The sequence below is a fragment of the Quercus suber genome, unplaced genomic scaffold, assembly GCF_002906115.3.
Source record: "Quercus suber isolate HL8 unplaced genomic scaffold, Cork oak 2.0 scaffold_87, whole genome shotgun sequence".
NCBI lineage: Eukaryota > Viridiplantae > Streptophyta > Magnoliopsida > Fagales > Fagaceae > Quercus > Quercus suber.
The window spans coordinates 179,360-193,033 of record NW_027069552.1 but is presented as its reverse complement, the minus strand read 5'-3'; the positions used below and the strand labels follow the sequence as shown (position 1 = coordinate 193,033).

At 34.3% G+C, this 13,674-nt stretch overlaps 2 protein-coding genes across 3 annotated transcripts; one reads left to right on the top strand and one right to left on the bottom strand.

Moving 5' to 3' along the window:
- LOC112007204 (protein DETOXIFICATION 27) lies at positions 1 to 6,273 on the bottom strand. 2 transcript variants are annotated; one of them, XR_010629229.1, is made up of 8 exons: positions 5,833 to 6,273; positions 5,430 to 5,516; positions 5,262 to 5,318; positions 3,676 to 3,914; positions 3,473 to 3,591; positions 3,131 to 3,217; positions 688 to 794; positions 1 to 331 (listed from the first exon to the last, which is right to left on the bottom strand). XR_010629229.1 is itself a non-coding variant. In XM_065774142.1 (8 exons), the coding sequence occupies exons 1-8, from the start codon at positions 6,210 to 6,212 to the stop codon at positions 2,518 to 2,520; spliced, it is 1,161 nt and encodes a 386-aa protein (XP_065630214.1). In that variant the 5' UTR covers positions 6,213 to 6,273; the 3' UTR covers positions 2,242 to 2,517. The 2 variants fall into 2 exon arrangements, 1 of the variants encoding a protein (XP_065630214.1); XM_065774142.1 differs by lacking the exons at positions 1 to 331; positions 688 to 794 and adding exons at positions 2,242 to 2,602; positions 2,959 to 3,065.
- Positions 6,274 to 6,408: 135 nt separating this feature from the next.
- Positions 6,409 to 6,976, top strand: LOC136067842 (protein DETOXIFICATION 17-like). Its single transcript, XM_065774176.1, has 2 exons — positions 6,409 to 6,660; positions 6,758 to 6,976. The coding sequence occupies exons 1-2, from the start codon at positions 6,409 to 6,411 to the stop codon at positions 6,974 to 6,976; spliced, it is 471 nt and encodes a 156-aa protein (XP_065630248.1).
- Positions 6,977 to 13,674: the final 6,698 nt, after the last annotated feature.

Here is a 13,674-nt window from a genome sequence, read left to right as displayed (position 1 = left end):
TTACTAAGACGAATGTTGTTACAACTTAAATCAAATTTTAGACAGCTCGTATTTCAGTTTTTTTTAACAGTTTGGCCTAATTAATTTACCAACATTTTCCAGTTTCATAGCATTGAATTTATAAGGGAAGAAAAAGCAGCTGCAAACTTTAGCCAAACATATGTTCACAAGTTTGACGCGCAGTACAGCATAGCAAGTCATTCTGTCAAGGTCAGACAGAGAATCAAGGCCTAACATTCACGAGGTTCACCTGGTTTTCTTCATCAACAGTGAGTAGAAAATAGTCTTTGCTGATCTGTCTTTGGAGAATTTTGCCCGCAAATGAACAACCCTATAGTGACATCATCTCATTTCAATAGGAAACTCAAACAATTCAAGGACAAACGAATTCAGAGAAACATTTTACTACAATCAATGACTAGTTTTTTGAATTTTACTACAACAGCATACATAAAGTTCGACTAATGTCTATATTAATGAAGCTACACATTTAAGCTATTACACTATAACTAGGGATTACGTAACAACATGACAAAATCTTGACTTTTATCCAAGAAAAATATATCTATTAAGCAGCATATCCCCACTTATATTTTAAAAAGAAGTCATATTTGCCGTTTCAGTATCATATCATATTGAGGTTTCATACATCTAGACATGCCTTAGATAGGTGAAGAGGTCACTCACACTTGGATAGAGAAACATCACATGGCCACATAAATTGTGCACTTGTTGAGATGAGATTAGTGTCTGGGAGCTGCCTCCTTTGTTATAAGTATCTGAGCTTTTTGTGCCTGCGAATGATAATTTAACACCAAAAGCATTCAAATCACATTTTTGAAAAAAAAAAAAAAAAAAACCCAAATGAAATGGTTTTCAGAGTATCCCAATTATTTTAATTGATACTAAAGTCTAAAATTATAAATAATTAGTTTTGAATTGAGGAAATGTTTTATGATAAACTTTTATATTTATTATAATATATATACATACACATGCATATATATATATTTATTTAAAAATATAAAAAATAGCGGTAAACCCGAAACGGTACACCGGTATTGACCGGTATCCGAAATATACCGTACCGCTGGGCAAACCGGTACAGCCTCCGGTACGGTATTGACTCCCTTGATCTTAACTCTTCTATTTTAGTTTAATGCAATAGAATCCATTTCTACCAAAAAGAAGTCTAAGATGTATATTCATTTTCTTGCATTTAAACGATTTAGATCTTTTCATTTTCTTGCTTTTCAATGAACAAACAACCAGCCCTAGTCAAATATTAGCATTACGGATGTTCCACACCAATTCTTTATGCAAAAGTCTATCGACAGTCAAGTAAACACAACATTTTTCACAAATTTTTCCACAACTGTTTACATGTTTTTGTGCGTAATTAAAACTAGTTTCAATGTTAGATAGAAATGAAAATTATGTTAATCCAACCGTAATATCAATAGATGTAAAAAAAGTTACATCGTTAAAATTACTCCTGCTTTAAACCAGAGAACAAAGAAATAAAGAAAAATCTCATGGGGCTATTGAGATGGACCATTTTTTTCATCGACTATTATGCAACAGGGCTTCATAGATGAAGCCTCAAGCATACCAAGAACTCAAAAAGGTAAACGTTTTAAACATAGTGTTGTATACATATTTTGAGCATCCCCTAGACGTTAAATCTCCTGTATAAATGGTATGAGATTACAAGTTATAACAAGTAAAATATATGTTGAGCATCCCCTTGATATCGAATCTCCTATAGAATTCCAGCCCTTCCAAGGCACAGGCTTTTCAATTTGAGATTATAAAATATTCTTGGTAATTCGATTCTTTAATAACATTAAGTTTCCCCACCTCTTGTCCCCGTTACCAAAGAGTCAAAGACTCAAAGACATACATTGTTTCAAACAGAATATTTTAGTCATCAAGGATGGTAATTATAAACGCTGAAGGGAAAAATCATCACAGAATCAGTGAAAAAGTCTAGCCAGTTGAACACTCTTTATTTCTTTATTTTTCTGGGGTTCAACAACCGTTGATCTTGAGTTAGGAAAAAACTTAGGTAGTCCTTGAGCAGTGCTCCAGACTCTCACAATGGGTGTGAGCCCAAGGGTGGGACTCACATGTGGGGCCTACCCCTTTTGTGAGAGTCTGGAGCATTGCTCCGAAACTACCTAAGAATTGCTCAACAATATTTTGTGTAACGTGCTTCAAACTATTTTTTATGTACTAGTATGATGCAAAACTGTTAACTCTGAAGTTAAGATTACTAAGACGAATGTTGTTACAACTTAAATCAAATTTTGGACAGCTCGTATTTCAGTTTTTTTTTAACAGTTTGGCCTAATTAATTTACCAACATTTTCCAGTTTCATAGCATTGAATTTATAAGGGAAGAAAAAGCAGCTGCAAACTTTAGCCAAACATATGTTCACAAGTTTGACGCAGTACAGCATAGCAAGTCATTCTGTCAAGGTCAGACAGAGAATCAAGGCCTAACATTCATGAGGTTCACCTGGTTTTCTTCATCAACAGTGAGTAGAAAATAGTCTTTGCTGATCTGTCTTTGGAGAATTTTGCCCGCAAATGAACAACCCTATAGTGACATCATCTCATTTCAATAGGAAACTCAAACAATTCAAGGACAAACGAATTCAGAGAAACATTTTACTACAATCAATGACTATTTTTTTGAATTTTACTACAACAGCATACATAAAGTTCGACTAATGTCTATATTAATGAAGCTACACATTTAAGCTATTACACTATAACTAGGGATTACGTAACAACATGACAAAATCTTGACTTTTATCCAAGAAAAATATATGTATTAAGCAGCATATCCCCACTTATATTTTAAAAAGAAGTCATATTTGCCATTTCAGTATCATATCATAGTGAGGTTTCATACATCTAGACATGCCTTAGATAGGTGAAGAGGTCACTCACACTTCGGATAGAGAAACATGACATGGCCACGTAAATTGTGCACTTGTTGAGATGAGATTAGTGTCTGGGAGCTGCCTCTTTGTTATAAGTATCTGAGCTTTTTGTGCCTGCGAATGATAATTTAACACCAAAAGCATTCAAATCACATTTTTGAACCAATTTCGCCCATTACCTCTTTTTCCCATTCGCATCTCAGTGTGATTATAGCTAATATCAATGTCTGAATCACAGTTCCACTAATCATTCCAGTCCAGATACCCTGCTCATTCAATTATGAACATGTAAAATCAACAAATCATACTGGAAGAAATGCATCATCCGATAGAAGTGATGAATATTGAATATGCTGTCTTTATAACTTTGGAGTGACTTTTTTTCTATTCGTGTCTTTGTGGCACAGTCAATGTTGGCTTCTACATTTTATATCATGGAAGATTCAAGAAATCAAGGTGTAGTTCTATTTACCATGCCAGAATATGTGTATAACACATTGGCAACAATGCAACACACATACCGTAATTCCAAAATGAAGTGACCAACCCAAGAGAACCCCAAGGGGGACCCCAACTAAGTAGTAGCTACCTATGTTTATAAAAGCCACTTTAGCTTGCCAACCAGATCCAATAGCCACACCTGAAAAGCAACACATCACACCAAATCATTACACGATACTTGCATTTGCAATTTCCAGGACTGAGTGCTATTTCTGTTTCTTACCCGAAAGAACAGGTTGAATGCAATTGAAAAGAATAGTGAACGCCAACAAGACTGCTAAATCATTGACCATTTCAATAACAGAGGTGCTGGAGGTAAAGATCATTGCAAGATTCTCAGGGAAGGCTATGATTATTGACCAAAATAGGAGTCCAACCATTAAGGAGGACAACACTGAGATTGTAGTAGCAAATTTTGCACCTTTTGCATTGCCTGCACCAAGCTCATTTGCTACCCGTACCCTGAATTAAGAGAACATAGCATGGTTAAAAAAGATGGGTGGAAAAAGTGACTTTTGTTCACCAGCATGGCTATAGTGTGAAGGGATGGATTGTTTTTTAGATTGATTACTTTTACCAAATTTCAAACTTCAACTTTCCTGCCAATGTTGGGTGCTTAATTTTTGTGTGCCTGGTTAGAAATTAGGATTCTACCTCCTTTTTTACATCCTCCCATTTCACTGCCCTTTTTCATCCTCCCCCTTTCCAACATTCCTATTCTTCCTCCTACCAAAACACTACCTAAAGCTTATATCATAGAAGCTAACACTAGACTATTGGGATATTATCTGCATCTTCCCAACCAAGACCCAAAATGAGTTCACTTTATTTGGGATGAACTCGCAAAGACACAAACTCAAAGACTACCCTCCTAGACTACCAATGCCACCAGGGTGGAAGCTAATAAAGTTCTGCTTTGGCAACCATTAACATATATACATCTGCATGGTTACATTGAAGAGGTAAAGATAGGTTTCCACCAATCATTAGTAGGGAAATTTCTAAGGTCTTATGAAGCTAATGATTTTGATAATCTCATATTCAAATGCTTTAACCTCTTGGTTGGTTTTCAACACAAAAAAGATAAAATTTAAAAAAACTCCCTCCACTCCAAAAATTACTCAGTAATTACTAGAGATGCTACGAAGAGAATCCAAGATATAAAAATGGGGCATTTATTTGAACCCATCACATCCACTAATGATGTTAAATGATGCTGGGAAGATGTTATTAAATTAAAACACTAATAATTGACATTTAGCTCACAGAAAAGACCAAAGGGTTTTCTCTTGTCAAATAATTAGATTTTCTCTATTAAAACTCTCTTTCAACAACCTTGAACCTTAACATATTGTTTGCCTTTAACAATTAAAGCAAGCGGGTAAATTAAACCAGAAGCATTTTAAGAAAAGATGATATTATATCATTGTGGAACTGCATGCCACAAGAACTGCCTTAATTAGTTCACACACTCAAAAAAAAAAAAAAAAGAGTCTGTAAATGTACTGCATACGGACATCATTACATGGGGCAAGAAACAGTATGATTTCCACACTTGGGAAGATAAAGCTTAACATAATGATCAAACTTATGTTTTAGTGGGAATGGGGATAGCATTGAGCAAGTGAAATGATGATGCTGGTGAAATATAGGACTTCTTAATCTGTAACTCTTGAACCTCAAATCTTGCTTCTCACATATTATCCACATTTTCACTGTTCTAATTGCATGTTATATTCCTATTCTACCATACACATTATGTTTTACTATAAAGAAGTGCAGAAACAAGACTTAGAACCAGCAACGTACCCAGCAGCAGCCAAAAATCCGAGAGGAATCATCGACTGCCAGCCAAAGATAGTTATGCTGCCAAAACAGAGCGACATTGAGAAGATAGTAAGAAACTAGAAAACAATCAAACAAAATACACATTGACACATAAGCCAGTGACACAAGGTCTAGAAATTTGGAACTAACCAGATCGAAAGTGCATCAACTGCAACCTCAGTATTGTGCAAATACCCTGACACTATAATCAATACCCTGTAATAAAAATTCTCCAACCTTCACACACACACACACACACAACAAATGTAAGATTAAATCAAAGGTCTTAACTGTACAAGTATAAGGCTTTGATATCCAAGAAGCAAGAGTGTTGCACAAGTAATGGCTTGCACTAAGTAGAATACACTTGTCAATAATTCATTGATTTGCAAGCATACATAAGTTCATTGTGTTTGTGTGTGTTTTTCTTGATATTTGTGCATAATTTCACTCTATTTTTTGAACAACATACAAAAATATAATGGAGTATTATATGCACCTATACTTTTGCCTAATCAATCATATAATGTAGAGAGAGAGAGGGAACACATACGCGACCATAACCCCAGAAGCCACAGAGAGCTTAAAAAAATCCCAAAGCCCAACGAAAGCTTGACCCGAAAAACCAGTCCACGAATCAGCACACCCACCACATACAACATTCACAAAAAGTCCCAAAACAGTCACCCACCACGAGAAATCAAGCGTAAGGGCAGCCCCAACAATCCCCACTCTTAACTTATACACAAAAAACCAACTAACAAACACATGGAGTGCAAGAGCACCCCCTGAGATATAAGCAAGAACCCAAGTCTTCACTTGGCTCTGCAAGAACCTCTGCAACGTGAACTGAAATGGGAAACTCAGGTGCATCGGAATCAACCACACTGCCACCACACCCGACTGCTCCGCCACCGCATCGGTTTGGCCCATAAGCTTTAGTATTGGCGTTGCAAACAAGAACAAGGGAAGTAATAAAATCGAACACGAGAACAAAACTACTACCACTTGTCCCAAAAACTAACACTTCCTCTCACTATAATACTTCAGAAAAGCTCAAATTGTCGCGATGAATTTAATCATTTAGCCATGATTTTAACGCGTGATGACCGTTTTGATGTAGTTGGGTATGGCGAGTGCTCTTGAAACGCTATGTGCCAAGCATACGGGCCAGACAGTACACAATGTTAGGCATTTACTTGCAACGTTCTTGGATAGTTTTGTTCTCGTGTTCGATTTTATTACTTCCCTTGTTCTTGTTTGCAACGCCAATACTAAAGCTTATGGGCCAAACCGATGCGGTGGCGGAGCAGTCGGGTGTGGTGGCAGTGTGGTTGATTCCGATGCACCTGAGTTTCCCATTTCAGTTCACGTTGCAGAGGTTCTTGCAGAGCCAAGTGAAGACTTGGGTTCTTGCTTATATCTCAGGGGGTGCTCTTGCACTCCATGTGTTTGTTAGTTGGTTTTTTGTGTATAAGTTAAGAGTGGGGATTGTTGGGGCTGCCCTTACGCTTGATTTCTCGTGGTGGGTGACTGTTTTGGGACTTTTTGTGAATGTTGTATGTGGTGGGTGTGCTGATTCGTGGACTGGTTTTTCGGGTCAAGCTTTCGTTGGGCTTTGGGATTTTTTTAAGCTCTCTGTGGCTTCTGGGGTTATGGTCGCGTATGTGTTCCCTCTCTCTCTCTACATTATATGATTGATTAGGCAAAAGTATAGGTGCATATAATACTCCATTATATTTTTGTATGTTGTTCAAAAAATAGAGTGAAATTATGCACAAATATCAAGAAAAACACACACAAACACAATGAACTTATGTATGCTTGCAAATCAATGAATTATTGACAAGTGTATTCTACTTAGTGCAAGCCATTACTTGTGCAACACTCTTGCTTCTTGGATATCAAAGCCTTATACTTGTACAGTTAAGACCTTTGATTTAATCTTACATTTGTTGTGTGTGTGTNAATAAACCACAACAACTAATAAGTTTATATACCTAGGGTTTGAAGGATATATTGATAAAATATTATTTAATTAAACAGGTTAGACGGGTCAAATGGGTTCCATAGGTTGGATACTAACCCAGCCTGTTTATTAAACGGGTTAATCGTGTCAATCCGAATATGACACAAACTTGATAAGCCTCAACTCATAATCAGTTAATTTAGTATTGAATCGTGTCGTGTTCACAACTCGTGTCAAATTTTGACACCCCTATATTCTAGTTTCATATTCAATTTTTAAAAAATTATTTTCATACGTTTTGAAATTAAAAAAAAAAAAAACAAAAAACAAGAATCTTACTACAAAACAATCCTTAAAACTCTTGATTTTTTTTTTTTTTTTTTTACAACTCTTGTGTAGAGGTATTGAAATTCAAATAGGAGAAGTAATCTTTCTAAAAAAACCACATATTATATATATATATATATATATATATGCAAGGACAAAACTTAGGTACAGTACATTAGGTGTTGTTCCTTAGGTTCTCCTTTTAAAATTCAGCCATATGGCTACTTAACTAAAAAACACACTTCCATCCCATGAGAAAAAATCCTCATGGCAGAATCTTGAGAGGAGAACTTAAGAAACAGTAACCAAGTATTGTACCTAAGTTTTGTCCTATATATAAACCCATTTGTGTTTTTCCATTTAATATTAATTCATTAAAAGATAGGGGTATTTGAGAGAGTTTTAGAATTTGTGTGCGGATATTTTGTTATGCAAAATGGTGAAACCCAAATATAGATTATATACTTCAAGGCTATTGATTTAATTTGCTTTGATTGGAACATAACTTTTATTGGGATATACTACTTATACCATTTTAATTATGCACAAATTGTAATAGAAGTTGTAAAATTGTTGTGTTATATACTTCTTGGCTAGTTTTTTTTTTATTTTTTTTATTTTTAATAAGTTCTAGTCTTAGGGAAAGGAAAGTTCGAATTAATAACCAATGTATTATGAGGTATATATGGTTCCAAACTAATTAGTGATAATCAGAAGATTGATGTGTCCAATTTAAAGTCAAATATAGCCATAAAAGAGTCCAATTCAAATTCTAATACTTGCCAAACATAAATCAGCCAATATCACTCCCATGATTCTCTCCTTCGTAGCACAACCCTTGACTTTAGCTAATTTTTTGTAATTGTAATTTGTTGTAATTGTAATCTCTACAATTTAGGGAAGTTTGTCTATAATCTTTTAGTATTAATATAAAACAGTATATGCCTTACTACGTGTGGTTTTTGAACCTAACATAAACTTTGTATTCTCTATTCCTTTATGGTATCAGAGCTATATGTCCAATGACCTTTAAAAAAAAAACACTATTTTTTTTCCACATTTTCTATTTTCTTTGCTTTAGCTAATTTCAATGGAATACACCAATTCTTCAACTGGTGTTGTGGTACCCAGTCATTCAAGGTTCATGTCAATTAAACTAGACAAAACCAATTATCCTCTTTGGCTTGATTAGATTGTTCCTATTTTGAAGAGCAAGAGTTTGATGGGATTTGTAGATGGTACAAATCAATGTCCTCCATAATTTAAATGTGACAAAGATGGTAAGGAGACCACCGAAGTGGATCCATCTTATATTACTTGGCATCAACAAAACCAAATGATCCTCAATTGGATCAATAATTCTCTCTCCCCACCAATGCTATTCATAGTGGCTTGTTTCACATTAGCATATGCAACCTGGTCCTCATTGCATTGTATTTGATTAATAGACTTCCAATTCGTGTCTTAAATTATCTCATTTCATATGAAAAGCTATTTCAAAAATCTCCCACTTATGATAGTCTTCGAGTTTTTGGTTGTGCGTGCTTTCCTTATTTGCAACCCTATACTGCAAATAAGCTGCAATTTCATTCTAAACAATATGTGTTTTTGGGTCACTCTCTTAATCATCAAGGATATCGATGTCTTGATTCAAGCATATGTCATGTCTATTTATCCCATCATGTTATTTTTTATGAGTCTTCATTCCCATTTGAAGAGACTATTAACACTATTTCTGCAGAGAAAGGCTCCCTAGAATCTTTGGTACCTACACTAGAAATGATTCAACTAACTTAGCTACGTACACCACCTTCTTGTTCTAGACCTCCACCCATTTCTCCTCCTATACGTCAAACTCCTTAAATGCCTACCCCACTAGATTCTATTTCCCTCACACAAAGCTCTCCTCCTCATATTTCTAGCAACCATCTTGTAGGTTATTCTCCTATGGCTTCTCATCTCAGCCCCACTATACCACCTATTTCATCCCTTACAACTTCTACTCCATATGCATCTTCCATGCTAAATCTATTACCACCTAATCTCACATCACAAACTCTCCTAGAAAATTCCTCCCACTCCATGGACACTAGAAGAAAAGATGGAATTTGCAAGCCTAATAAAAAATATGCAATGAATATGGTATATGATTCTCATTTGATTGAACTCACCTATTATAGCCAAGCGGGTAAACATGCAGAATGGTGTCATGCTATAGGAGTTGAATTTAATGCCTTGCAACGGAATGACACTTGGTCATTAGTCCCTTATCGTTCAAATATGAACATATTGCCTAATAGGTGGGTGTTTAAAATCAAGAAAAAATCTAATTGTATTATTGAGCGCTATAAAGCTTATATTGTAGCAAATGGTTTTCATCAACAATAAGGTCTTGATTATACAGAGACTTTTAGTTTGATTGTGAAATATTGCACTATTCTCATTGTTCTTGTTTTAGCCATTCATAAAGAATGGCCTATCCAACAATTGGATGTTCAAAATGCATTTCTCCATGGCCTATTATATGAGGAGGTGTATATGCATCAACCTTTTGGGTTCATTGATCCTAATTATCCACACCATGTCTACAATCTTCATAAGTCCCTCTATGGTTTAAAACAAGCTCCTCGACAATGATTTCGGAGATTTTCTGATTATTTAGAGGAGCTAAGTTTTTGTGAGTCTAAGGTTGATTACTCCTTAACATTCTGTAAGCGTGCTTTGATCATTATTTAACTTATTTATGTTGATGATATTTTGATCACAAAGAATGGTTCATCTCATGTTTTCAAGCTTATACAGAACCTTGGGAAACTGTTGTCTATGAAGGATTTAGGTCCTTTGCATTTTTTCCTTGGTCTTGAGGTAATATACAGCTCTGGTGGTTTGTACGTAACTCAAACAAAATATACCATGGATTTATTATATTGCACAAAGTTTCAGGATGTTAATCCTATTTCTTCTCCTGCTCACACTCTGTTGCTCACACTAAACAATAATTGAGTCTTTATGATGGTAATCCTCTTCCTAATCCTATTGGATATCGAAGTGTTGTTCGGACGTTACAATTTTTGACACTCACTTGTCCGGATATCTCTTTCGTAGTAAACCAAGTGTGTCAATTCATGCATCAACCTACAACAACTCACTAGATTGCTATGAAAAGAATATTGCGTCATTTGAAGAGCACTCCTGCTCATGGTCTCTCTTATCAACTTGGTTCTCTACGTTTAGCAGCCTATTCAAATGTTGATTATGTTGAAAACACTGATGATCATCACTCTACTGGTGGCAATTGTATTTATCTTGTATTTAATCCCATATCTTGGAATGCCAAGAAACACCATACTGTATATTGCTCAAGCACTGAAGCAAAATACTATTAATTGGCATATACTACAGCTGAGATTTCATGGTTTTGATCATTGTTCAAAATTTGGGTGTCTCTCTATCAACACTGCTTATTTGGTGTGACAATATTAGTTCTATCTCTTTAGCTTCAAACTCGGTGTTTTATGCTTGCACTAAACATTTGGAACTAGATTACCATTATGTGCGTGATAAGGTTGTTTGCAAGGAGCTTAATGTTAGCTACATTTGTACTACAGATCAAGTGGCAGACGTTTCACCAAAGGGCTTTCTTTTGCCCACTTCAAATTATTGACAAACAAGCTTATGGTACGCTCTTGTCCCATTAGCTTGCGAGGGTGTGATAATTAGAAGATTGATGTGTCCAATTCAAAGTCAAATATTGCCAACAAAGAGTCCAATTCAAATTCTAATACTTGCCAAACATATATTAGACAATATCACTCCCGTGATTATCTCCTCCCTAGCACATCCCTTGACTTTTGCTTTTATATAATTGTAATTTGCTGTAATTATAATCTCTACAATTTAGGGAAGTTTGTCTATAATGTTTAAGTATTAATACATAATGGTATACCTTACTAGGTGTGGTTTTTCAACCCAACATAAACTTTGTATTCTTTATTCCTTTTGTTAGTACTAACCACAACACTTTCCTTCATCAATATCTTTTGTTTCTTGTGACATTTTCTTTTTATGATATCTTTGGCCAACCATGCCACTCTCTTATGGTCATCAGAATTGTTGTCGACAATCCATAGTATCCACTATTCGTCATTGTCTATTGTTATTGTCAATGTTTGTCTTACATGTATATGCAATCCTTGAGCCACCGTTCTTCTGTTGGTATCCTCTAGTCATTGGTGCATTATCCTCCACCCACAATAATCATCTTTTGACTTATTCCATCATTAATTAATAGTTGTCATTTACTATGATCTTGGGCATTTCAATTCATGCCAAGCTCAACCCATTCTACACCTAATCTGGTCATTTATGGCCATTGGTTAATTTCTTTTAGGAATTTACATTCCAAACTCATGACATCTTCAAACTTTCATCTTGAATTTGAGAATGGATATTCGAATATATTAGGATGTTATTATAACCATGTAGTCAGTAGGTTTGTAGAATCCTATGAGCTACCATGGTTTTTAGGATTATCATTCTATGGGTTTGTTTGGATATCGCTTATTGTTAAAAACTGAAAACACTGTAACAAAATAATTTTTAAATATGTGAATAATACTGTAGGACCCAGTTTTAAAGTTGTTTTTTTGGAAAAAAAATGCGAGTCCCCTGAACAATGCATAAGACTCACGAAAAACGCTAAATGCGCAAAAACGCTGGACGTAACCGTTATCCAAACATACACTAAGTCTATTTTATTTCTGTATATATACCTTACATTCAATTTATTGTAAGCTACAATTCAAAATAGTTATAATGTGGCTAATGGTTTTTTTTTTTTTTAAAATATATCTAAAATTGAGAAAAATTTTTAGAAAAAGTGAGAATGAATAAATAGCACACACCAACAAATAGATTAAATGGATGACATATACACATTTATAAACATATTTTGGCACTTATTATTACTCGCACACACATTATTATCATCATCATGCACACATTCATTTCATGTGTTAAACGTGAATATACTTTAAAAATGTGAATATCACATGTGAAATTATAGATATTGTATATATATGCAGAGTGTATATTAACAAATGTGTAAAAATTTTTCATTTTACTTTTTGTAAAAAAAAAATCCATTATAGCTCAAGCAAATTTGTTATAATCAGAAGTATCATTTTCTCTCCCATTTGGGATTAGCCATTTGTTTCTTATTCGGTATCGAAATTGTTCCTTATTCGGTGTCGAAATTGTTCACTCCTACAATCCACTTTATCTATCTATCACGGATGAAAAGTTTGTTGTTTGTAAAGTCAAGCTGAAATAATGAAACCTTTACAAAGATTTTGTTGCTTATCATTATGTAATATATAGTAGCCTCATCACATGCGTTTTGCATGTGCGATGATGATGAGGCTTTTTTTTTTTTTTTTTTTTTTGTCTAATGTACGTGAGATTAGGAATTAAGCAAACCGAAATTTAAAAATAAATAAAAGAAACCGGTGAGTCTTTAAAAAGTTTTTTTTTTTTTAATTTTTTAATTTCTTTTTTAAGCTGGAATGTGGTCTTGAGGGAAATATCAAAGTGGACTTCAAAGTTTTTTTTTTTTTTTTTAATTTTAATTTTTGGATAAGTTTGTTTTAAAAACATGAATTAGTAGAAGAGTATTCTATTTTGTAGGCATTTTATGTAGAGTTAGATATATATTTTTACTAGGTTGTTTTCAAGTTTTGTTCCTATTAAACATAAGGTCTAGGGATATTTCTAAACTACATAAAGTCCAGTTCAAAGAGAAAAATCCTGTTATAAATAGTGTAGATAGATAAAGAAAAAAACCTAAACCCCCAAATGGAAAACACTTTTGTTGTTGTTGTTGGTTTTTTTTTGAGGGCTACATATAAATAACACGAGGGCTTGACTGAATTATCTCAAAAATAATATTTAATAACACGTATGAGGGCTTTTCCTTTTAATTTTTTTAAGAGAAAAGATGAACTTTTTATTCATTTTTGACTGGATTATCTACTGCTAGTACATTTAGCAAGAAAATGTGTACTTCCTCAATCCATACTTCTTCATCTCAATCCATTGTGC